The sequence below is a fragment of the Pelobates fuscus genome, chromosome 11 (genome assembly GCF_036172605.1).
Source record: "Pelobates fuscus isolate aPelFus1 chromosome 11, aPelFus1.pri, whole genome shotgun sequence".
NCBI classification, from domain to species: Eukaryota; Metazoa; Chordata; class Amphibia; order Anura; family Pelobatidae; genus Pelobates; species Pelobates fuscus.
The window spans coordinates 131,832,071-131,859,750 of record NC_086327.1 but is presented as its reverse complement, the minus strand read 5'-3'; the positions used below and the strand labels follow the sequence as shown (position 1 = coordinate 131,859,750).

At 41.9% G+C, this 27,680-nt stretch overlaps 1 protein-coding gene across 4 annotated transcripts in view; it reads right to left on the bottom strand.

The window, feature by feature from the left end:
* Nucleotides 1–27,680, bottom strand: part of LOC134577141 (CMP-N-acetylneuraminate-beta-galactosamide-alpha-2,3-sialyltransferase 4-like) — a 147,582-nt gene that overhangs the window by 12,167 nt on the left and 107,735 nt on the right. For all 4 annotated transcript variants that reach the window (XM_063435805.1, XM_063435806.1, XM_063435803.1 and 1 more), the window contains 5 exons: nt 12,074–12,140; nt 9,877–9,961; nt 6,635–6,706; nt 3,087–3,184; nt 1,263–1,326 (listed from right to left, as the gene is read on the bottom strand). In XM_063435805.1, coding sequence (XP_063291875.1) covers nt 1,263–1,326; nt 3,087–3,184; nt 6,635–6,706; nt 9,877–9,961; nt 12,074–12,089 — 335 coding nt within the window. In that variant the 5' untranslated portion in view covers nt 12,090–12,140. The remainder of the gene's footprint in view (nt 1–1,262; nt 1,327–3,086; nt 3,185–6,634; nt 6,707–9,876; nt 9,962–12,073; nt 12,141–27,680) is intronic.

The window sequence follows — 27,680 nt, the reverse complement described above, 5'->3', positions numbered from 1 at the left end:
AATCCCTCAGATTCTTGTTCCTCTTGTAGCAAAACATAGGAGGATTCTGGAATATTGGAGGTAATGTCACGAGTGTTCTCCAATTTGCCTCAACAATTTGTTTGAATTTGAGAGATGATGTTGTAAACGTGGTGGGGAAGACCAATCTGTTGGTCTTTGTCTTTGGAGCAGGAGTGTCAATTGTAGCCAACCCTTGGTCAAGTGCCTTCTGTAAAATCTGGCACGTATATCCACGTTGTCGAAACTTCTCCCACATTAACCCTAACTGTTCTTGGGCTCTTATCGAATCTGAGTTGTTCCTTATTTTGTTGCCATGGAGTTTATTTCCATGACAACACTCCCCATGATGCCGACGGGCGTGTGGTCACGAGGTGTGGTGATGACGCCGGCGCCGTGTAATGACGTCATTGCGACGCACGCACTGACGTCGGCGGAACCCGCGGCAGACCCAGCCGGAGCTGACAGGGAGAAGTAATTAGTTTGGTGGTGGGTAAGTTGATTACCAATATGTATTTATTGTATATATATATATGTGATTTTATGGTGTGTTGCACTAGTCCTGATGAAAGTCTGTGGTTAACAGACTGAAACGCGACCTTCTGCTGATTGATTAAAAGTTAAGTTTTACTTTATTTTCAAGTCCTGGGAGTGCTATCTTTCTTTCATTTTTTATATATATATATATATATATATATATATATATATATATATATATATATATATATATATATATATATTTTAATATAAAATACATACATATACACATATATATATATATATATATATATATATATACATACACACACATACATACACACACACACACACACTATTTAACCAAAAAATTAAAACTCTGCCCAACGGGGAAGAGACTTTGTGTAGATGAAACGATATGAGAGAAGCCACAGTTGCAGGCTTGATACGGACCAGACAGAATCAGGAACTGGAAGGTTTACACCCAATACACAGATTTTGCTAATGCTCTACCGCCCTTTTTGACTTCTACAGTAATACGATTATAAACTCAATATGCCAGGCATTGAATGATTTGTATGGTTAGTGCATTAACATAAACATGTAATAAAAATAATAGAAAATAAAAGGTGTTCGAATTTGTATATTGAATATATTCTAGTAAGGTTTTAATAATTTCATAAAGACAGAAGTGGTTATTGCAAAATAGTGTGTCAGTTTGTGTTAAATCAGAAGTGAAAATCTAGTTCTCCTTTCTCACAGCATTTAATGGTGAGGTGAGAGCGTACCTTTCAATCTCCGGTGGTACGTGGTAACGATTTGTGAGAGCCAGGAATTTCATCAGCAAATCCTCTGAAGGAGAAAAAGGACAGTCTGTTATAGAAGCACACTGCTAAAAAAGCAGACTGCGGACACAGCATTTCAAGAGCCAAATATTTTACTCCAAAAAGGTGTAAAATTAGTGTGTATCAGATAAGCGCTTAAGGTACTAGAAGTGTACTAGCCGCTCAAAACACTATGCCCACGCAGAAAAAATACAAATGTGACAAAAAATGTGATAAAGTGGAATGCTTAAGAAAGTGCTAGTGCTTTTATATTTAGCCAACAGGCACTTAATTCCAGAGCCAGGATCTGTGGGCATTATCCCAAATTCCACATGTATTACCTATATGTTTATTGTTTTCGTCTCCTTTTATATATCCGCTGCATACCTGTGATATACCAATGTACTAATGTAAATATAAAATAACAAGCACTTTCTTAAGCACTCCACTTTATCACATTTTTGTCACAGCATTTCAGATGTTTCTGAAGCCCATTCACCATGAGAGAATTACGAGAAACCTTACCGAGGCTCTGTGTCATGGCAGGCTGTTCAGTAATAAATGTTATATCATTCTTAAATAAAAGACAATCTTCCCAAATGTCAGCTGTGCTGAGGGTACACAGAGGGTAATAGAATTCCAAATTCCAATAATGCCAATTTGAAACCCCCTAGAACACACAGCCCCTCGCCATCTTGGTTTACCAAACAATTCATAAAAACTGAGTCTTCGGTTTTATAGTTTAGAGACTTTAACACCAAGATTAAAGTGGTTCTAAATAGATATGGGCTTTATAAATATAACCATGTTCCCAGTACAACTCTCTATAATTACAGCTTATCCGCAGGTGTTGAATGTGCACTGCCCATTACATCCACCTGAGGGAGCTCCAGGTATAGCTCTGACCACTGCTCACAAGCAGTTACACAGTATTCTTTATTAGACCTCAGGATGGTATTTTAAACAGTAATTAAGGGATTGGGTGGATTAACAGACTAATTATGTATGATTGTACATTACTGGAGGGTTAGTTTTCAACTGGTGAAAAACATTCACACAACATGTGCAAAATAAAACCATTAAGCACAAGAATTAAATAATTCACGGAGTTAAATTGTAGCCATTGTTCCCATTACACAGAGTAAATGTGTAGATATTCCACAGGTTATTACTAATATTACCACGCATGGCATTAAATATGAAGATAAATAGTACCTACTGAAAAAAAGCAGTTAAAGGAACAGAACACTATAGAGTCAGGAACATATTTTTGGTTAAAACCACCATTGAACCCCCGCCATTCCTTAATATAGTAAAATCTTACCTTATCCCAGTCTGCTACTGCTGGCTCTGTTGCCAGAATTAATATTAAGAAGTCTGGAACTGAGTTCTGAGCTGCCAAAAGCTATAACTAGCCCTCAGCACATAAGTGCAAATATCTCTGTATGCACAGATTCCTTCCTCCATGACCACTTCAAGCTGCAGTCATGGTGGTTGGAGTAACCCTTTCATTATAAGCATTTTATCAACCTCAAAAAAAGTAAATAAATCTGCATTGAATTTAGATACATTTAGTTCTGACCTGTTTTGACGTCTGGCATTTTAGTTACTTACTGGTACTCATTTAATGGACTAATGGAAGAAAAAGGTAACCAGATCGACTCTAGAAACTGGAGACTGCATTCCCGAACAAAAAGAGCATTCTCACTGAGCTCTCACTGACAAAGCTGCAAATATTTAACCAGAACCTGAAATAAACAAATAAATGCAGGAAAATCGCCTTCTTACCGCTTCCTTTTGTACCATATGGCAACTCGTACAAAGATTGATTTTTCACCCAAAAATAGTCGCTCAACTGCAGGAAGACGGGGTGATCCCTTGAGTAGCTGTGGGAAGATGCAGATTATAAGATTCATTATAGGAGATACAAACATTACATCAAACACGTCACGGAGCGTTAATACACCGGAACACGTCACGTCACTGAGCGTTAATACACCGGAACACGTCACTGAGCGTCAATACATCAGAACACATCACTTAGCGTCAATACATCGGAACACATCACTGAGCGTTAATACCACGTCACTGAGCGTTAATACACCGGAACATGTCACTGAGCGTCAATATGCCGGAAAGTCACTGAGCGTCAATACACCGGAACACACCACTGAGCGTTAATACACCAGAACACACCATGTCACTGAGCGTTAATACACCGGAACACGTCACTGAGCGTCAATATGCCGTAAAGTCACTGAGCGTTAATACACCGGAACACGTCACTGAGCGTCAATACACCGGAACACACCACTGAGCGTTAATACACCAGAACACACCACGTCACGGAGCGTTAATACACCAGAACACACCACGTCACGGAGCGTTAATACACCGGAACATGTCACTGAGCGTCAATATGCCGTAAAGTCACTGAGCGTTAATACACCGGAACACGTCACTGAGCGTCAATACACCGGAACACACCACTTCACTGAGCGTTAATACACCGGAACACGTCACTGAGCATCAATACATCAGAACACATCACTTAGCGTCAATACATCGGAACACATCACTGAGCGTTAATACACCGGAACACACCACGTCACTGAGCGTTAATACACCGGAACATGTCACTGAGCGTTAATACACCGGAACACACATTACGTCACTGAGCGTTAATACACCGGAACATGTCACTGAGCGTCAATATGCCGTAAAGTCACTGAGCGTTAAAACACCGGAACACGTCACTGAGCGTCAATACACCGGAACACATCACTGAGCGTTAATACACCGGAACACACCACTGAGCGTTAATGCACCAGAACACACCATGTCACTGAGCGTTAATACACTGGAACACGTCACATCACTGAGCGTTAATACACCGGAACACGTCACATCACTGAGCGTTAATACACCGGAACGTGTCACTGAGCGTTTATATACCGGAACGTGTCACTCAGCGTCAATACACCGGAACACGTCATATCACTGAGCGTTAGTAAACCGGAACATGTCACTCAGCGTTGATATACTGAGGATATCGACAGAAGCGTTGAGAAGCACAGTGTACAAAGTATAGGCTCCGTGGCAGGACCGCTTAAATGTATGGAAAATAAAAAGGGAGAAATGTAGGCAATGACTTGCCGTTTTCCTGGGAATCCTGTAGCGACTGTATGACTAAGACGTTGGTGGTGTAAAAACAGAGCCTTTCACTCCAAGGTGTTAATCTCCTGTACTTTACACGGCCATGCATTGCATTGGGTGGGGTTCTCACGGTGACCAAATCAGGGATTTATCTACATTGCTATACTGACCCATCAGCTTTAGTACCACCTTATTGACCGGTTTTGGAGTGAATTGGTTGCAGTTTAAAGGACCACTCTAGGCACCCAGACCACTTCAGCTTAATGAGGTGGTCTGGGTGCCAGGTCCCTCTAGGATTTCAGAGAAACTGCTATGTTTATACTGAGGGTTAATCCAGCCTCCAAATCCTCTATTGGCTGTCTCACTGACAGCCGCTAGAGGCGCTTGCGTGCTTCTCACTGTGTAAATCACAGTGAGAGCACGCAAGCGTCCATAGGAAAGCATTGTAAATGCTTTCCTATGCGACTGGCTGAATGCGAGCGCGGCTCCTGCCGCGCATGCGCATTCAGCCGATGACGTCGCAAGGAAGAAGGAGAGGAGGAGGAAAGCTCCCCGCCCGGCGCTGGAGAAAGAGGTAAGTTTAACCCCTTCCTCCCCCCAGAGCCCGGCGGGAGTGGGTCCCTGAGGGTGGGGGCACCCTCAGGGCACTCTAGTGCCAGGAAAACGAGTATGTTTTCCTGGCACTAGAGTGGTCCTTTAAGCATTCGCCAGGCTGGTAAGGAAAGCAACAAGTCAGCAGAGCATGCAGTGATTGAAATAACAGCCAGTAGGAGACAGAGACACACTTACAGTATATGCACTGAAACATTACAGAACAACCCAGCATTGCATGGCCGGGGGAGGGGTGGCAAGTACAAATGAATGCCCCCTTTCTGTTTTGCAGATCCCAGAAATCTAGGCCGAGACAGCATGGAGGTCATGGTTCTCCAGCAAAATACAAACACACACACACAGTGCAGGGCTAGCAAAGACAAGTACTGGAGTGTTGTCAAATCTATTTGTCTATGAATATTCTGTATATACGGAATGTGGTGTGTATACTGGAATGTTGTGGAATGTGGTGTATATATTGGACCAGTGGCAAAACTAATGTAGGGAGGGCCCTGGAGCAAGAAAGGTTTTGGGTTACCCCCCTGGAGCAAGAAAGGTTTTGGGTTACCCCTCTGGCGCAAGGGTGTACATACATAAAACTGTTACGTATTCATCCGCTTATAAAAATTTAATGAATTGAATTTACTGTCCTAACAGGAAAAGTTGTGCCGAGCAGTAATCAAATCCACAGGAGGGTTTGTGCTGAGCAGCAATTGTGCAAATGGGAACCTGGTAACTCCCTTTTGGGTCAAAGGCCGATTACACCTCATCAGATCCAGAGTAGGGTTATTTAGGCCCAGTTCTCATCCTGCTCAGTGCCCTGTCGTGGTTTCCCTTGTGGTTGTCCGAGAGTGTGTTATTTACTCTGGTAATTCTGGTTATTTGACTTTGGCATTGTTTTTGACTTCCCTGTTCTCTGGCATCCCTGACCCCTGGCTTTTCCTTATCGTTGTGTCTCTTTCTGTTTCCCTTGACCTCGGCTATTCCTGACTATTCTTTGGTACGTTAGTCCGGCCATTCGAAGGTCCGGTATACGTTACCTATCAGTCCTCTGTGTTACACAATTCTACGTGCTGGATCATTCTGTAATCCTGACAAAAACACACTGACATGTACACACCCAGATAGTTCTGCCAATGTAATAAAATGTGGTGTATAGATTGGAATGTCAAGGAATATGGTATATAGATTGGAATATATTGGAACGTGGTATTTAGACTGGAATGTCGCAGATTGTGGTGCATATATTGGAATGTTGCATGTTTCAATATCTTGTTAAAGTGCAAACAAAAAATGCTCTCTACTTGTTCTCTTATACTTAATGACTGTGAAATGTTAATTTAACAAGTTCATTATTACAGGCTCCTCTTTAATTGCACTTCATAGCATTTACAATAAATTGCATTTTCCTTTAATATAATATTATATACCCTGAGCCTCTGGCTGGCAATAATCCAGTGCCTGTAATTAAGAGACATGGTGGGGGCGAAGGGAGGAGGGTCATTTTGGATGTTTACAGCTGGTCACTGCCAGAGGGCTATGAAACAAGGTACCTTGCTCTCTGGCACCATAGGATCATATCTACTTACTTGCTGATAAAGATGGCAGCCTTGGAAGGGACATCCCCTACAGAGCACATCTCTCGAACAGGTTCATAGGTTCTGCAACAAAGCGATTAGGAAAGTCGTTAATTGGGAGACATTCATTCAGAAATCACGCATATGATATTTCAATGTGCACTTTAGTAAATATTCCCCAATATCATTTAACCTTTCATCCATCTGCTTTTACTAGACGTCTTATGTCTGTGTGACCTCCTTCCCGAGCCTGTTTGTGAAAAGGTTCTGGCAGACCTTGAATCCTTTAACTATCCCCTCTGCCATGAGAATGTGGAATGGTGGGGATAACAAGTAAAAGGTAAAACGCACTGTGCCATGAGAATGTGGAATGGTGGGGATAACAAGTAAAAGGTAAAACGCACTGTGCCATGAGAATGTGAAATGGGGGAGGGAGGAGAACGAGTAAAAGGTAAAACGCACTGTGCCATGAGGATGTGGAATGGGGGAGGGAGGAGAACGAGTAAAAGGTAAAACGCACTGTGCCATGAGGATGTGGAATGGGGGAGGGAGGAGAACGAGTAAAAGGTAAAACGCACTGTGCCACAAGGATGTGGAATGGGGGAGGGAGGAGAACGAGTAAAAGGTAAAACGCACTGTGCCACGAGGATGTGGAATGGGGGAGGGAGGAGAACGAGTAAAAGGTAAAACGCACTGTGCCATGAGGATGTGGAATGGGGGAGGGAGGCGAACGAGTAAAAGGTAAAACGCACTGTGCCATGAGGATGTGGAATGGGGGAGGGAGGCGAACGAGTAAAAGGTAAAACGCACTGTGCCATGAGGATGTGGAATGGGGGAGGGAGGAGAACGAGTAAAAGGTAAAACGCGCTGTGCCATGAGGATGTGGAATGGGGGAGGGAGGAGAACGAGTAAAAGGTAAAACGCACTGTGCCATGAGGATGTGGAATGGGGGAGGGAGGAGAACGAGTAAAAGGTAAAACGCGCTGTGCCATGAGGATGTGGAATGGGGGAGGGAGGAGAACGAGTAAAAGGTAAAACGCACTGTGCCAGGAGAATGTGGAATGGGGGAGGGAGGAGAACGAGTAAAAGGTAAAACGCACTGTGCCACGAGGATGTGGAATGGGGGAGGGAGGAGAACGAGTAAAAGGTAAAACGCACTGTGCCACAAGGATGTGGAATGGGGGAGGGAGGAGAACGAGTAAAAGGTAAAACGCACTGTGCCACGAGGATGTGGAATGAGGGGGGATAACGAATAAAAGGTAAAACCCAGAGATTTCATTCATTGAGGCTAGAAAAATCATCTGCTACCCTTTCACTCCATTCCTCACTATTGTAAAAATGATCAGAAATAAGCAAGAGAATCCCCCCTTGCCTAGAGCCCCCCTTACTAAGAACCTCCTACCATTCAAGCAAAGAAAAAATATGGAATGCTATCACCTCTAAACATCATACAGACAGAAAAAAAAGATTAATAAATAACTGAAGGAAACCATTGCTTTAGATTTTAAGATTAATGTGGCCCTCTCTTGGCACATTAAAAGGACAATCTAGGCATCAACATAACTTCTTACCAGGAAAGCCCCTCCCCGGGAGGTAAAAACAAAGATAAACTTGTGAAGAGATTTATTGAGCATGATGTGAGTTGGCAAGGGGCATTATGGAATGCATTTTATTAGGTGCATTTATCCTAGAATGTGAGCGACAATAACCATTTTAATACCATATTATTTATGTTCCCAACTCATAAATAATAATATAATAATAATAATGAGAAATATTATACATGGTGTTCTTGTATATACACCCTTAAGAACGCAAAAAAACAAACTAAATGCCATAGAGTGCTCCTTTTTTCAAATCCCTTTTTTTGTTGTAACGTCAGGTATTGTTAACACTAAGATGATCCAGTGAATAGTTAATATAAGAAGTTAAGATCGATCGTAATGGGCAATATGACACAGCAATTGAAAATCTTTACTCAATGAGCCACCTCCCGAGCAAGTCAGACTCCTTCTCCCATCCCTCATATTCTCCCTCCGAGGAAGAGAAAGAATTTCCATTGTGGATAGACGAGTTTGGAGTCATGACCTCTCGTGCAATAGGAGTTTCTCAATCTTGGGTTTGGCCAATCAGGTCAAGTAGTGGGGCATTACACCTTGAGCCAGAACCAGTCCAGTCATTTGACAAAGAAACAAACATAGTAAAGTCTAAAATTAAAACTGAACAGAAAAAATCCTACAGGATTTCCCTCGCCCACCCAATACCAAAACGCACTGTGTAGTGTGTATAGGTACGAGTAGTTGAGGTCTTAGGATGTATTTTATAAAGGGTCACGACTTACCATTTTGAATGTGTGCATTTGAAACAAGTCACTGTGTCCTTCCTAGCCATTAGATGGAGTTGTGAGGGAAATAAGCATGATGTGTTATTTTTATCAACAGATCTCGATAGGAGACTATAGGTAGTAGTTGGCTTTGAGTGTAGTGTACAATATCCTCTGGACTGATACATGGAAAATCTGTCCTCTACTTCCCCAAGCCTGTCTGGATTTTGGTCCAGTCAGATGTGTACTGCAAGGGCTTGATGTGCATAATAGAGTGTCCAAGGGTTTATCCTAATCACCGGACGTAAAGTGTTGTGCTATACTTTAGGCATAAGTAATGATAACCATGGTAGTGGAAGGTCAGGAAAATGCTCTTGAAGCTCTCAAGAGATACCTTTTTGTAAGTTAAATTACACGAAAGAAGTTTGTGTTTAAACACTGTGTGTTGACCATGAAGATTAGTTCCATCGTGAAAGTTGGGATTTCGAGTAAGAGGCATTTGGAGAGAATATACAGGACAGTCTTCCAATTTGGAATGGGACAATTTCTAAGCCCTGATATGGATGGCTAGATGATTTGATAAGAGGAAGGTTGCTAAAAAGTCAGAAGGTACCAAGAAGAATTCCAAAGTCAGATCTGAAAAACTTTGTTGTGATTGGATTTGATCTAGCGCATGTTGGAAGTGAGCCATCACGCTATATTCCCTAGCGTTGGGAAGGTTAAACCCCACATTTGCATTAGTTTGATTCAGTTTAGTTGAACACAGACGAGCCCTTGGCACTTGCCAAAAGGTTGCAATGATAAAGGGAGTCCAGTAGGCAACGCTGCAGTAGACCCCCCCTTTCCAGGTCTCACATGAATAGTTTTTTCCCTTAAAGCTCAAATAATAATTAATGAAATTCCCACATTCGTAATACACTTCTTATCTCACCTTGGTAAGTAAGTCTCCACATGTAGATACCAGAACATCCCAAAGCAAAACGTCACAATGAGTAACAGGGCCCCTGCTTTCCATCCTGGAATTAACAGGAAGTAATGAACATGTATCATTTCTTAACACACCATAAAACAGACGTGATAGTTCTGGTGGTATAATTAAAGGGACATTTGGTGTAAAAGTCAGGCTCCTGCAGTCTCACTTATTTAACATTTTTTTTTTAAATGTTAAAATAAATAACGTTAAAACCAGTACTCTATTCCCAGGTGACAAAAACTGTATTTGTGAGGTGTGAAAAATGGAATGTATAAATCCACACGTCTTTATCAAGCAGCTGGGCAGCTCCATCTTAGCACTTCAATCAATCATTGCTATAAATGTTCTTTGCACCTGGCAGTCAGCATAGAGAGAGCAGAATGAGAGGAGGAGAAATTAAACAATGTTTCTCTTCTCCTTACTTGCAATGTGTGCCCTGGCTGTGCCAGGACTAAACTGGATAATGAGGTCATTTGCTAAATATTTAGCAGAAATTTTAAAGAAAATAGAGCATCTCATGAAAAAAAAAGGTTAACTTTAGTTATAGGTGATTGTCAATGTTCAGTTGTGACAGTTCCCCTTTTAACGTTCAATTAACAGAGGAGGAGACATAAACTTATAAATTAAACACACTGGTTTTAAAATGTGATATAAAGTGCTGAAAGCTGGACAGTCCCCTTAAAACCAGCAGGTACCAGCCTTTTTTTTAGTTTGCACCAGCCTTCAGAGCATGACACAGTTATACATAACCCACTGGAGTGTAAAACCTTTTTATGGGGTCTGTGTGATTGGCAGCCAATGGAGGTGTGGCTAGGGCAGCATATACACAGGGATTTAACTCCCAAATGGCAGAGAATTGAGCAGTGAGACTGGAGGGGCATGATAATGGATTATTCTATTATTAGTATTTTACAGTAATACGGTACTTTCAGTCATTTCAAAAGGAAGTTAGAACAACGATCACAATTGAAAAATACCTAGAATGAGATATTTATAAACTAACGAAAGCAGATGCATTTTCTAATGATATGGCAAATAAATGTCTTACACCACACTCTCTTAATGTGTCACATGATTACAGGCCAGAGTTAATATGGCCTCCATGAATAAATAACGATTTAATAGCTCAGAACAAAAAATGTACATAACGTACAATGAGTATTACCGTTGTGGAGCTCTAGGATACCTTTATACATATTACTGAATTTTTTTTTGCTGTGGAGCTCTGTGATAGATATATATATATAGCTAGGGCCTCATTCCAGGACCCTATTTAGCCTTGACTTGCAGAGAGTCCCAGTAAGGAAGAATTTCCCAAGTAAGTGGATTAATCTCATAAGAGCAAGCATTAGGCTGTTAGAGTAGGACCTGCCAAGAATGGGGTACATTGACGTTGTGGCAGGCTTACGCAATGTATGAGCATATAATGTAACTAAGCCCCTATTATTTTTTGCCTGGGTGAGGTGTTTTTAAATTATAAAACTATTACAATCTGTGAGATTTGAAATCACTGTTTAGTGAAAAGGCTGGATTGTGCACACACACACACACACACACACACAGACACACTTTTTTCTAATTATTTGCTTTCAAAACTTGAAAGGATTACGATAAATATAGTTTTTAACTGACACTTGTCCTTTAAGTGTTCCTGATTAAAACTAGTATCTGCAAAACTATACCCAAGAGAGAAATAATGATTTGTACTACAAACAGGACAAGATCTCACTCCAGATCAGGGTAAGAAATATTATTAAACACTAATAATAAGGAAAAAACTTCAATCAGAAAGTCCCAGCGTAGAATTTATAGGTGATGTAAAGTGTGTTGATTACACGCATGGAACATGCAAAACGCGCAAGATTAATTCCTTTTACTTTGAAGCGGAGCCACCTAGTGGACACAATGTGATGTACGGATACTAGCTAGGAACAATATCAACATTGTATTCAGTGTGAGCTCCTTAGATAAAGAGGCTTAATGGTGTGACGTGCTGTATACCAGGACGAGCAGAATATTTATTTAGAATTTGATATATTTTTTTAATGGATGTGTTGGGCAATACCCAGGCAATTGGCTTTCTCTCTGCCTGTGCCCCCGGTGACCCTACAGAACAGAATGTAAAGTGGATGTTTAAACGAGAATAATGACTCACCTTTCTTACCGATCATTTTATTCGTGGGAGAAACCCTTTCTTTGTGGCAGATTTCATTGTTAACAGACTGGTAAAACAAAAAATAAAACAGAATAAAACCACAAACAGCAAATAATAAAAGGACAAATAACAGAGCATTCTGGACTCATATTGGACAGATTATACATATTATAAACAGAAACATAGGAAGTAATCGTCTTATTTCTATATTATCTTTACATATCACTATTCCCCTCCCCAACACTCCCTTATTAGTTTACTCCCCCACCACGTCCCTATCAACCTCCACCCCCACGTCCTCATTAACCATCCCCCACCCCAACGTCCCCATCAAGCATCCCCCCACCCCGTCCCCATCAAGCATCCCCCCACCCCGTCCCCATCAACCATGCCCCCACCCCGTCCCCATCAACCATCCCCCCACCCCGTCCCCATCAACCATCCCCCCACCCCGTCCCCATCAACCATCCCCCCACCCCGTCCCCATCAACCATCCCCCCACCCCGTCCCCATCAACCATCCCCCCACCACGTCCCCATCAACCATCCCCCCACCACGTCCCCATCAACCATCCCCCCACCACGTCCCCATCAACCATCCCCCCACCACGTCCCCATCAACCATCCCCCCACCACGTCCCCATCAACCATCCCCCCACCACGTCCCCATCAACCATCCCCCCACCACGTCCCCATCAACCATCCCCCCACCACGTCCCCATCAACCATCCCCCCACCACGTCCCCATCAACCATCCCCCCACCACGTCCCCATCAACCATCCCCCCACCACGTCCCCATCAACCATCCCCCCACCACGTCCCCATCAACCATCCCCCCACCACGTCCCCATCAACCATCCCCCCACCACGTCCCTATCAACCATCCCCCCACCACGTCCCTATCAATCTCCCCCCACCACATCCCCATTAACCATCCCCCACCACGTCCCCATTAACCCCCACATCCCCATTAACCACATTAACCACCCCACCACGTCCCCATCAACATCCACCCCCACGTCCTCATTAACCATCCCCCCACCCCAACGTCCCCATCAACCATCCCCCCACCACGTCCCCATCAACCATCCCCCCACCACGTCCCCATCAACCATCCCCCCACCACGTCCCCATCAAGCATCCCCCCACCACGTCCCCATCAAGCATCCCCCCACCACGTCCCCATCAAGCATCCCCCCACCACGTCCCCATCAACCATCCCCCCCCACCACGTCCCCATCAACCATCCCCCCCCACCACGTCCCCATCAACCATCCCCCCACCACGTCCCCATCAACCATCCCCCCACCACGTCCCCATCAACCATCCCCCCACCACGTCCCCATCAACCATCCCCCCACCACGTCCCCATCAACCATCCCCCCACCACGTCCCCATCAACCATCCCCCCACCACGTCCCCATCAACCATCCCCCCACCACGTCCCCATCAACCATCCCCCACCACGTCCCCATCAACCATCCACCCCCACGTCCCCATTAACCATCCCCCCACCACATCCCCATTAACCCCCACGTCCCCATTAACCACATTAACCACCCCCACCACGTCCCCATCAACCTCCACCCCCACGTCCCCATAAAACATCCCCCCTCCACATCCCCATTAGCCATCTCCGCACCACGTCCCCATTAACCATCCCCCACAACGTCCCCATTAACCATCCACCCCCACGTTTCCATTAACCACCCCCACGTCCATCCGTATCAACCTCCACCCCCACATTAGCCATCCCCCAATCACATCCGTATCAACCTCCACCCCCACATTAGCCATCCCCCATCACGTCGGTATCAACCTCCACCCCCATGTCCCCATTAGCCATCCCCCCACCACGTCCCTATCAACCTCCACCCCCACGTCCCCATCAACCATCCCCCCTCCATGACCCTATTAACCTCCACGTCCCCATCAACCTCCACCCCCACGTCCCCATTAGCCATCCCCGCACCACGTCCCCATCAACCTCCACCCCCACGTCCCCATTAGCAATCCACACTAACCATCCCCCACCACGTCCCTATTAACCACCCCCCACATCCCCATTAATCATCCCCCCCATCACATCCGTATCAACCTCCACCCCCACATTAACCATCCCCCCACCAAGTCCCTATCAATCTCCACCCCCACATCCCCTTAACCATCCCCCTGTCAGATTACTACTCTTCATCACACCGCCCCACGATCACAAAGCTCCAGCTCTACTACCCCCTTACCTCTCTACACTGGATTGCAGCTCCTTTACCCCAGATCCTAATAATACCGTTTTTTATTCTAACTTTTTAGACACTCACTTCACTACCGTATATCATCGCCGTCCATCTAAACAAGTGCTATTATACTTTGCACCATTATAGAGTCATAGATAGAGATTTGAAAAATATACATTTCAAATGAAAACACATGGGGTTAAATAAGTTGTTTCCTAATATCTTTACCAGTATATACACTTCATATTCAAAGAATACTTGGGAGGGGGTCAAAGCAGAGTGGAATTCTTTATTCTAAAAAACAGAATTAGCACAGTATTTATTCTTCGGATTAAGACAACTCTCCAATCAATGGAAAATATTTCACCTGAGTACATTAAAGCCTACTTGGCACACGTACAGACAATGTAAATACCCATTGAATCAAAAATCCCTCAAAAAGGCACAGAAATCACATGATACAGGTTTAATCGACATTGCCTCTCGTCACGGAGGGGTCCGCACTCTACTACGAACTCACGTCTTCGAGGCTCCCCCAAAGCTTAATTTATATATCAGGAAGGGGTGACATACCATATCCACACCAGCTGAACAGAGAAAAACCGACACCAGGCCACATATAATCGCTGATTCCAGACACCAATCAAACCAGAGCTTTCAAACTACCCAGCTATCACACCCAGCATGCAGTACACTTAGAGCATCTAGTTCCGCTATAGAAAAAAACAGAAAGTCAGTCTGTTTTCCAGTGCCAAAATTCCCGCCCAGGTCTTCTTGCTTATTAAAGCTCGATGGGTCATAGCAGACGCCATCGCTAAATAAAAAAACAAAAGCAAATAAATCAGAAGAGGATTAACACACTGAGAAATCTACATAGTGTACTTCAGGTACGGGTTGGTCCACACCCCTATATTGGTCTAGACACAAGCAAAGGACCTCAAGTTTAGAAAATAATATACAAATAGTCAAAATATTATAATACATTTTTATTTTTTTTAAAAGGTGAGAAGCCCTGTTTAAGTTCATGTTTACATCGAGTATTGCCAGTTAAAACTCACATCGGAACAGCAACGCACTACCTGGACAATATAATTATCTACTGCAGCATGAAAAGTCTAATGGGTAAGTCGGTAGCCCTTTGACGAAGAAAAAAAAAAAACACACAACACAGGGTCCATCAACATGTCTAACATTTCGAGCCTTAACAGATATACAGGGTTAGTAAATAGCTGTATCCCAGATATACAGGGTTAGTAAAGAGCTATATCCCAGATATACAGGGTTAGTAAATAGCTATATCCCAGATATACAGGGTTAGTAAATAGCTGTATCCCAGATATACAGGGTTAGTAATTAGCTATATCCCAGATATACAGGGTTAGTAAATAGCTATATCCCAGATATACAGGGTTAGTAAATAGCTATATCCCAGATATACAGGGTTAGTAAATAGCTATATCCCAGATATACAGGGTTAGTAAATAGTTATATCCCAGATATACAGGGTTAGTAAATAGCTATATCCCAGATATACAGGGTTAGTAAAGAGCTATATCCCAGATATACAGGGTTAGTAAAGAGCTGTATCCCAGATATACAGGGTTAGTAAAGAGCTATATCCCAGATATACAGGGTTAGTAAATAGCTGTATCCCAGATATACAGGGTTAGTAAATAGCTGTATCCCAGATATACAGGGTTAGTAAATAGCTGTATCCCAGATATACAGGGTTAGTAAATAGCTATATCCCAGATATACAGGGTTAGTAAATAGCTATATCCCAGATGCACAGGGTTAGTAAATAGCTGTATCCCAGATATACAGGGTTAGTAAATAGCTGTATCCCAGATATACAGGGTTAGTAAATAGCTATATCCCAGATATACAGGGTTAGTAAATAGCTATATCCCAGATGCACAGGGTTAGTAAATAGCTGTATCCCAGATATACAGGGTTAGTAAATAGCTATATCCCAGGGTTAGTAAAGAGCTATATCCCAGATGCACAGGGTTAGTAAATAGCTGTATCCCAGATATACAGGGTTAGTAAATAGCTGTATCCCAGATATACAGGGTTAGTAAATAGCTGTATCCCAGATATACAGGGTTAGTAAATAGCTGTATCCCAGATATACAGGGTTAGTAAATAGCTGTATCCCAGATATACAGGGTTAGTAAATAGCTGTATCCCAGATATACAGGGTTAGTAAATAGCTGTATCCCAGATATACAGGGTTAGTAAATAGCTATATCCCAGATGCACAGGGTTAGTAAATAGCTGTATCCCAGATATACAGGGTTAGTAAATAGCTATATCCCAGGGTTAGTAAATAGCTATATCCCAGATGCACAGGGTTAGTAAATAGCTGTATCCCAGATATACAGGGTTAGTAAATAGCTTTATCCCAGATATACAGGGTTAGTAAATAGCTTTATCCCAGATATACAGGGTTAGTAAATAGCTGTATCCCAGATATACAGGGTTAGTAAATAGCTGTATCCCAGATATACAGGGTTAGTAAATAGCTTTATCCCAGATATACAGGGTTAGTAAATAGCTTTATCCCAGATATACAGGGTTAGTAAATAGCTTTATCCCAGATATACAGGGTTAGTAAATAGCTTAATCCCAGATATACAGGGTTAGTAAATAGCTTTATCCTAGATATACAGGGTTAGTAAATAGCTATATCCCAGATATACAGGGTTAGTAAATAGCTATATCCCAGATATACAGGGTTAGTAAATAGCTATATCCCAGATATACAGGGTTAGTAAATAGCTATATCCCAGATATACAGGGTTAGTAAATAGCTATATCCCAGATATACAGGGTTAGTAAATAGCTATATCCCAGATATACAGGGTTAGTAAATAGCTTTATCCCAGATATACAGGGTTAGTAAATAGCTATATCCCAGATATACAGGGTTAGTAAAGAGCTGTATCCCAGATGCACAGGGTTAGTAAATAGCTATATCCCAGATATACAGGATTAGTAAAGAGCTATATCCCAGATATACAGGGTTAGTAAAGAGCTGTATCCCAGATATACAGGGTTAGTAAATAGCTGTATCCCAGATATACAGGGTTAGTAAATAGCTTTATCCCAGATATACAGGGTTAGTAAATAGCTTTATCCCAGATATACAGGGTTAGTAAATAGCTATATCCCAGATGCACAGGGTTAGTAAATAGCTGTATCCCAGATATACAGGGTTAGTAAATAGCTGTATCCCAGATATACAGGGTTAGTAAAGAGCTGTATCCCAGATATACAGGGTTAGTAAATAGCTTTATCCCAGATATACAGGGTTAGTAAATCGCTTTATCCCAGATATACAGGGTTAGTAAATAGCTATATCCCAGATATACAGGGTTAGTAAATAGCTGTATCCCAGATATACAGGGTTAGTAAAGAGCTATATCCCAGATATACAGGGTTAGTAAAGAGCTATATCCCAGATATACAGGGTTAGTAAATAGCTATATCCCAGATATACAGGGTTAGTAAAGAGCTATATCCCAGATACACAGGGTTAGTAAAGAGCTATTTCCCAGATACACAGGGTTAGTAAAGAGCTATATCCCAGATATACAGGGTTAGTAAAGAGCTATATCCCAGATATACAGGGTTAGTAAGGAGCAGTATTCCAGATATACAGGGTTAGTAAAGAGCTGTATCCCAGATATACAGGGTTAGTAAGGAGCAGTATTCCAGATATATACAGGGTTAGTAAAAAGCTGTATCTGTCATGACATAGGCACCGTCGTTATTCGGCAGGTGCTAGTTTACATTACCTTAAATAAGACTCGGACACCAGTTATCCTGTTGGAGTATAACGTCCACAGCTTTATTAATTCTTAAACAAATTAACAAATTTAGGGTCATTGTCATTCCTGACATTTCGTTACTATCCCCCCGCACAATACCCCTGACAATGACCCTACAACTTGACAATAAATAACATTCCAATAACATTTAACTTGTAACACACGGCCTACCAAAGAGGCCCCATAACCAAACCGTTAACTGTAGGGGTGTACCCGAAGAGCTTGAACCTACCAACACTCTTATCCATCTGGCCTACTCCAGCCTAGGCCTTGGCCTATCCACTTCCAATTCCAGCCAACTTCCGACTTTACCACGCCCTGTTCCCGCCGCTTTGACCAAACGGGAACCCTTCACAAATCATAAGGGAGGGTGGGAGGGACAAAGAACAGGTGAGTGAAGCTCTGTTAAAATGGCCACTCTCTGAGATGGCCGCTTTTTAAATTAGTCCTAAACCACCCCCACGCTGCATTACCCTAAACCCACCCCTAATTCTCTTCCCTGCCCACTCTCTGGCCCTGTCAAGGCCCACTCCCCCTCTGCGCTGCTCCGTGGGCTCCAGGATTACAGTATGATCCAGCACGTAGAATTGTGTAACACAGGTAACGTATACCGGACCTTAGAATGGCCGGACTAACAGTATTCCAGATATACAGGGTTAGTAAAGAGCTGAATCCCAGATATACAGGGGTAGTAAAGAGCTGAATCCCAGATATACAGGGTTAGTAAAGAGCTGTATCCCAGATATACAGGGTTAGTAAAGAGCTGTATCCCAGATATACAGGGTTAGTAAGGAGCTATATCCCAGATATACAGGGTTAGTAAGGAGCAGTATTCCAGATATATACAGGGTTAGTAAAGAGCTGTATCTGTCAGGATTACAGTATGATCCAGCACGTAGAATTGTGTAACACAGGTAACGTATACCGGACCTTAGAATGGCCGGACTAACGTACCAAAGAATAGTCAGGAATAGCCGAGGTCAAGGGACACAGAAAGAGACACAACGATAAAGAAAAGCCAGGGGTCAGGGAAGGTGAGACAGAAGTGGGGAATGTCCCCACTTGTTAAGTTCAGAGAGTAATGGCAGTTACCTTTGGTGCCCATAAACTATTTTGAAAAGGTGGGTTTTCAGGAACTTATTAAATGATTGGAATAGGTTACTGGCAGAGGGGAGAGACCTAGAAAGTTTGTACTTACGAATAAATATAGGAATGTATAAAATAGAGATAAAAGCTGCGCCACACAAATCAATAAAAGAGATAATAGAAATAATGAAAAAAAATAAAAAATATATGAAAAATAAAAATAGTCCAAATGAGAGAAATCCAATAAAAATGAGTCTTAACTGGATGTATCTTCTTTAAGATAAATTTCTACAGTAGTGTAATCCTCGTTCCTTCCTCAGGTAGTCCAATGATATGAAAAGATAAGACAGATATCCAAAATAGTGTAGTATATTCTTAGAGATATAATATATAAAAAAAAGGAGAATAGTAGCACTCGCATTTAGTAGAGCTATAACCAGCTCTAGCGTAGAAAGCGTACAAATCCCCGCTGATGGGATACACTGCGATTTTTTCTTTTTCTTCAGAAGTAGGTGCCACTCAAAAAGAATATAAAAAAAAGAAACCAATAGTGTTCTCTGTATAAAAACAGGATGAGAATAAAATATATAAATGAAAATGGTACTCACAAAGGTGGAGCAGGCTGACTGCTCCTTGGTGACAGCGTAGGTGGAATAATCCCCACCAAGGATTTCTTGGAGTCCAGTAGTGTAAAATGCCAGGTGATGAAATGTATATCAGGATTCTTGGCACAAGCAAAATAGTGACCAAAGAAAACTTTTATTTATAAAATATATAATAGAATATTCTATTGTATATTTTATAAATAAAAGTTTTCTTTGGTCACTATTTGTCTCTTAAGGGTTTTGAGGGATTCCCTTTTAAAGTTGCTGCCTTGTTTTGTTCTGTTTTAAAGCGCTAACCCTTTATACTCCTTTTATAAATATAGGAATGTAGCAGGTGGTAGAGTAGTTTAGAGCTTTGTAGGTAACCATTAATATTTTAAATAGACATTAATAGGATACCGGAAGCCAACGTAAGGACTGCAAGAGGGACGAGGGGAGTGGCGGGATAGAAAGATCAGCCTGGCGGGAAGCATTCATCACAAATTGTATCGGGGAAATACGTTTCTGGGGAGACCATATAGCAGAGAATTACAGTAATCAATGCGAGAGATTACTAGAAAACAAAGAGGTTATCTACACCAAGGCTGCGTGCTTGCAAGGAAGGGCTGATTCACATATCAGAGAGAGCGACAGAGGAGGATTATTAGGATTATTATAAAGAGGGAAGAGAAGGAGCTCAGTTTTAGACAAGCTGAGTTTTAGAAAGGGGAGGAGGTCCAATCGGAGATGAAGGAAAGGCTACTGGAGACTGTTCTAGGACAGCAGAGAGAAGGCAGAAGATAATCTGGGTGTCATTGGCAAAAAGGTGGTAGCGCAGCTAGCAATGAAAGGCGGTATAGAGAGAGAACCGAAGGGAACCAAGGACAGAGCCTCAATAAGGGGAGGAGGCGTTACTAGAAAGAGAGTGAATGAAGGATCAACGGGAGAAATTGGATGAGAACCATGAAAAGCTTGTAGTTCCGGGTTGTTCAATCACATTTTACTAATATTGATCAGAATATAAAAGTCTCAGTTCCTAAGAAGTTTCACAATCACTTTTACGAGTATGTCACTGGAGTTTGTGGGTTTAATATTTAAACAGCATACAATCACATTTTCACAATGTGATAAATGCATTTTTGTTGTGAAACATACTCAACAGTTGGTTTCTGAAGAACTAATTTCACTTCAACATGACCTTCTATTGTTTTCTGAGTAAAAACATAACAATGTATAAATGTACCTTCTCCAAACAATGCCCAGCCCAAACACTTACAACATCACAGGCCACAGCCCTGTGGTCACCAGGCTACTATAACCACTTCACACATGGTTTTATTGACTTTGTATGAGATCGTATAAGAGCACTAAGGGATATTTAAATGTTTTAGATAAACATTCGTTTAATTCGTAAAGAGACTACGAATGGAAGCAAATGAGATATATTTCATTTTTTGTTGGTTTATAGACATTCACCCAAGGTTAGTACTTGGTAGAATCATATTCAGTTGCAGTTACACACATGAATCATTTAGAGCAAATCTCCAACAGTGTCATAAATCAGGATGTTAGTTCTGTATGTTGGGGACACAGTGACAGGGGACCCCTACCCCAGGCGATTCTCTTTCGCCCTGTTACTTTCCAAAAGGCATCACGCACACATGGTGGGGAAGTATGGGACGCTGATACGCTGGATGTGAAGCATCCTAGCTCCCTCCTAGATTAGTCAAACTGTTTAATAACTGCTAGGTGGCCATTGCCATCATCAATGCAGCTGGATTCTCCGTGCTGCAGGGCAACGCCTTATTGGCCGAGAGTGCTCAGCTAGCGCCAGTGAGTGGCCTTACACAGCCAGACTTACCTCAGTGGAGTTAACAGAAGCTAATTGAACAGCTGCCAAGTGCAGAGTAGGTGATGGCATTCTTAAAGGGACACTCCACTGCCCAAATACAAAAATAAAAATAACTGTTTAGTAGATATACCCCAAATGAAAACTTGCACACATTTAAAGTTACACTATAGACACCCAGACCATTTCAGCACATTGAAGTGTGCAATGTCCCCATTGCACTTTGCTGCAATGTTAAACATTACAGTTTCAGAGAGACTGCAATGTTTACATTGCAGCTCTAAGTCTGTCTCCAGTGGATGTCTATCAGACAGCCCTCGGGGTGCTTCCCGCAACTAAACAGATTCGTCCACTAACTGACACTGGACGTCGTCTCGCTCTGCATGAGGCCATCCAGCGTCAGATTTTTCCCCTTAGGAAAGCATTGATTCAATGCTTTCCTATGGGGAGGTCTAATGTGTGTGCGGCATTTGCCGCGCATGAGGATTAGCGCCCGCTCGTCAGGAGGAGGCGGGACTGAGGAACATCGGTGCGGGGGTACGGTAAGCAAAGTTTTTTTTTAACCCTTTTTTCGGCAGGTGCACTGGGCAATTGCTGCCTCGTGAGTTGAGTGCAACCAAGTTAACCAAATCAGGAAGTATCAGGATCTGATCTCTGTTTGAAAAGACTGGGGGGTGTAATCAGTATAATTTATAACTCATCCAGCCGTTATACAATAGTCACCAGTTTAAACCAGAAAGGTTTACAATAAATAATGACACCTACTGGCCAACACCTGTCCATGCAGAGCAGAGTAAAATCTCTAAATCCAACATAACTAGTCCATCAATACACCCACTAAGCAAACAATGCTCAGCGTTTCATAGGTCGTCATCAACCCACTTAATGGCCACAAGTGCAAAATGCCCCTTGAACCCACATTTCTTCAAATCAATGAAAATGCCAACCCTTTCCAAATCTCCCAAACCCAAAAACCCAAAGCATGGGAGCGGAAGAGAGATTTAAATTAAAATGCAGGTTTCCTTCTACGATGCACTGTTACACATTCTGTCTGTTAGTAAATAAGGAGAGAGGGACCATGTCCTCAGTTAACTCTTGCCCCACGGACTCTTTACTTGCTCAACAGGGAATTAACGCACTTTGTTCTCATTGGCTCTAGAGAATTCCCTGTTTATTTATGAGAAGACATGTTGCAGCCTGGGGACAGCAAATGGCTTCTACAAAACAAAACAAAAGAAGCACGAGAGTAATCAGAGACAGAAATAGGTGTCTGAGCAGCTCATGTGAGCTGGGAGCACCAGCAGAGTGTGCCCACCTGTGTCCTATTATGGTCAAGCCACCTGCCGTATCCTCTCTGAAATGACCTACTAAAGGCTACCTGTTACAATATATAACTACAATCTACGTAACTAGCATTATATTTCAAATCACATTTTCTCTTTCATCCTTCATGAAGGATTTGTACTGGGAGTACGTAATATAAGAGCACTCCAGGGGGAAAGCCCAGTAGGGGTGCAGTCACCATGGAAGAATTGGAATGTTTCTGATGATACATATTTGGAATGTTGACCCCGACAAATTCTTTAACCCCTTAAGGACACATGACGTGTGTGACACGTCATGATTCCCTTTTATTCCAGAAGTTTGGTCCTTAAGGGGTTAAAAGGAACTCCATACACATTCACATTCTTTAAAAAGACACAAAAAGGAGGACCTAAAAAAGTGACAGAAAATCAAGGCAAGCCTCTAAACACGGAGCAATTATCATGGAAACCAACTGAATATTCCACTTTTAGAACATTCTACCACAAAAAAAAAAAAATATATATATATTAAAAAAGTTACAAATAAATAAATTAGTAATATTCTATTGGTTTCCATGGTGATTGCCAACATTCGGTAACAGATGCTTTAGAATCACTCTTTAAACATATGTTACTGTAACCAACACGCTTACTTGTGTGGACGTGCCACAGTGTGAGGAAATGTGTGGATAGGGATCTTGAAACATTGTGCAAGGCTGGCTTGGTTCAGCAATGCCTCGTTTCCACTGAGCGGATCGGTTCGGGTTGGTACAGTTTGGAAGGTTTAGAATGGACCAGCCCATTCTGGTGAGCGTTTCCACTGCAAGTCAGACCTTCAGGGCCATGCAGGGTTTAGAAAAAATGCTCTTCCTGTCCACCAATCAATGAATTGTATAGTAGATCCGCCCTAACCGAACCGTTCCATTTTCTATGGCCCTACATCTGAAGCAGGGCCCTGAATGGATCGGTACGGTTCACTTGTATGGACCACTTTCATAATGGAAACACCCAAAATAGCGAACCGTACCGAACTGAACCGAACCGATCCGCTCAGTGGAAACGAGGCATAAGTGTCAATCTACAGGAGTGTTTATTACCTGAGCCCTGTGTGTTAGACTTTCTCACGGCACTGCTATAATACTTACTACCAATAGATCGTCAGGGAAACATACGGATTAGAAAACAATTCGCAGTGGGTGGAAGTTGGTTAAAGGGTGACCCCCGCTGATTACATTCTGGGGTCTGCACATGAAGGAGGAATACTGCCATGGTTTTACAGTACGGCAGAAGAGAAATTACTTTAACAGAGTTTATCTGCCTTTACTGCCGTAATCATTAAACATTTCTTATTACAGAGAGGGCGACAGGCCTTTAGTGAGTTAGACTCAGCATTTGGCTGATAGTCATGGGATTTAAAATAAAAAGTTACATTTCACAAGAAGAGTTTGTGCCAGTGATGTCTAAAGAGTAAAATAAAAGCTAACCCTAAACTTTAATCCCAATCTCGATGCAAAAATAAACAAAAAGTTACCGCTATTCTAAAATACCAATACCAGCGTCGGCAGGGCAGCAACACAGTGGAATGATTTAACAGCAATGCACAGTGTGTTACTGCCCATGCACTGCCCAGGGCACAATAATCGAGGTTAGCAGGGGGTAGCAGTCTAACTAGCCCAGCTAGACGTGGTGCCCTATTTGCATTACCAACTCATATTTAAATTTATACTTCAAATAAATGAATAATTAAAATGGTTTACCCAGTTCAGCTTGTTTGGTCTAAATACATGCTATTCCAACCATAGGGAGCAGATTGGGTGGACTCCTAGCAAGGCTAGACTAGCTGTGGGCAGATTACATTGCAGCTGTCCCACCAACTAGCCTAGCAGACTTCCAGCCTATCACCACCATTCAATATAGAGATATTAATCAATAATGACTGCATGTTCAGGAGAGTGCAGCCCTCTTGGTTTCATATACATTTATTTGGGAGTCCAGGCCAACTCCCTGGTTTTGCACCCCTCCCTGTCCCAGGTGCCTTATTTCAGAGCCCCAGGAGGATCAATTCAACTCCCATGATCAGACATTAGGTGCTAAAGTAGGACCTGCCAATAACGGGGTGCATTGACATTGTGGCAGGCGTATGCAATGCATGATTGTGTACTGGGACTAAACTCCCATTATTTTTGCATTTTTGCCTAAAAGTCAGGTCCTTTTTATTTATTTTTATTTGAGGAAAAGCAGTGAGTGAGAGGTGCCAGGATAGTTAGAAAATAAATAAGGGACACTTGGAATCAAAGCTATTCTTACACTAGATGTTTTCCAGTCAATCAAAATGCAGCAAGAATGGACATACGGCGACAACCTACTACTGACTCCTATAAAATGCCAACTTCCCTGAGCACGATAGTCTAAACCCAAATATTGAATCATACTTCCTTTTCTCTTCTGTTTGAGCTGAACTTAGGATGAACTGGGTTAACTTCTATAAAAGAGATTCTGAATACCAGGATAGGGATGAGTGTCCTTATGTAAATACTGAAATTTTCAAATAGTTTCACTGAAATTAATCATTTGCTTCCGTAACAAAGTGTTTGTCATAAATTAAAACAGCTGAGGATAGTGATGGGGAGACAGCTTTGTGTGTTTATACTGTTACAGTGTGCGATCCAGTCACTCTTTAAAATGTATACATACCATCACAAGAATAATAAGCAGAATAAAAACGAATCGTTCTATTTTAGGTAAAAGTTCAAATGGATTTATTCACTGAACTGTGAATCAAAAAGAAAAATGCTCATTTTAAGTAACACTATATAAATGATTTGACACATTTTTCCAATTCAGCTGCTCTGGCCTCAAAATTCCGATTTGTTTGTAAATTCTTCACACTACCTGATTTAGGCACCTGGGACAGGGGAAACACAAAGTAATTCAATCCTAACTAGTAGCTTTCAGTTTCTTATCTTGTATTGTAGGTTATCTTGATTTCATTGTATTTTTTAACTGTAAACATCACAATTTTGTCTGTCCTCCTACAACCCAAAGGATATGGCAAAACAGGAAAGTTATTCAGAAAAATAAAAAGTTAAGATTCAGGCTTCTCGATTAAAGTTCATTGATGTAAAAACATAATGATAATAAAATAAAAATGCAATTTCTTTTCAAGCGAAATTATCACAGATCATTGACAGCAAAGAATGCGACTTGGAAAGTGATCTCCCTCTTCCAACAGACATCAATTACTCTCCAGGGGTTAATAACAAAAATAGTGACATTAATTAGGATAGAAGTTGAGTTGAAAAGTAATCAGTACCTGACCCAGGGATAATGATATAAAGATCTTACCTGAGCATCCATTTAGGTAAAACTGACACTGACAGGTGTCCCAGGTAAGCAGCCTATAATATTAAGCTATGTTCTATATACCTGTATCATTAGGTGTGTTCTATACCTGTATTGAGCTGCTCCTCCTACAGGGCACTCCCTGGATGCCATCATTGCAAAGCTCTGCCACTCACCAAGCTCCTATTAACCCTCTGAGGGGTGGTGGAGACATGCATTCCTATAGAATAGCCATCATTAGTATTACACAAGCTAGGTAGCCATTAAGGTGGCCTCAAACTTGGAATTCCATACAATTCTCACTTCAGTAAATAGCCCTGAGGTTATTCTGGTTTTGTTTTTCCTTGAAGGGAAGTGAAGTGTGTCGCTGTGTTCTTTAACCCCTTAAGGACCAAACTTCTGGAATAAAAGGGAATCATGACATGTCACACATGTCATGTGTCCTTAAGGGGTTAATTTCACAAGGAGACGTGGAATAAAGCAGCCACAACACTTGTTCCTATTAGTTTGTTTGAAGTTAGCTAGAATAGGGAGTAATCTAATTAAAGGGACTGTAATGTGATAAAACAGACAGATCTCTCCAGCTGCAGATCTGTGAGGCTGACTGATTAGAACTGCAATTAGACCAAATAATATCACAGCAAAGACAGTTAGCTGCCATTTGTGTCTTATTCACTAAACTGTGGATGGAAAGCTAAATGTCTGGAAAGATTCTGATTTCAGTCCCAGCTTGGATGTGTAAATTCTCTTTTCCGTTTGCTGCAGTACTGTGCACTTTTTATCACTGCTCCTCGGAATAAAACACTTCTGAGGACAAATCCTGGTCCTGAATGATATGAGTGAGTACCTGGCTGTATTTTCTGTTACACCCATCCTTTAAATTGCCAACAATTCTCATATTAGTGAGTAAGTATGTGACTGTGTAAGCAGAGTATTCAAAGTGGATTTCACATTTCACAACTCGTGCACCATTTCCTTATACATAAACAGTAACGGCCCTTTATATATTTTTGTTTATGTAATATAAAACCGTTTAAGCCTGCTAAAAAAAAAAAAAAAAAAACAAGAAAGGCACAGCAAGAAACTGTCGAAGGAAACAAACAGGAAAAATGTTCCACATGCAAAGGAAAATATTGGCACAAACGGAAAACTTAAAGGGACACTTCACTACCCAAATAAAAAAATAAATACAAGTAATCCCTTTTTAATATATATACCCAATGAAAACATGCATATATTTAAATATGCATATTTTTTATTGAAGCTATATCTAAATACTGCAGATCTCTTTTAGACAGCCTTTAAAAGCCCTCCCCTTCTAGCCCCGCCCAGACTCTCTGTGGTTCTCCAATCACAGACTTCCCAATGCAGCTCA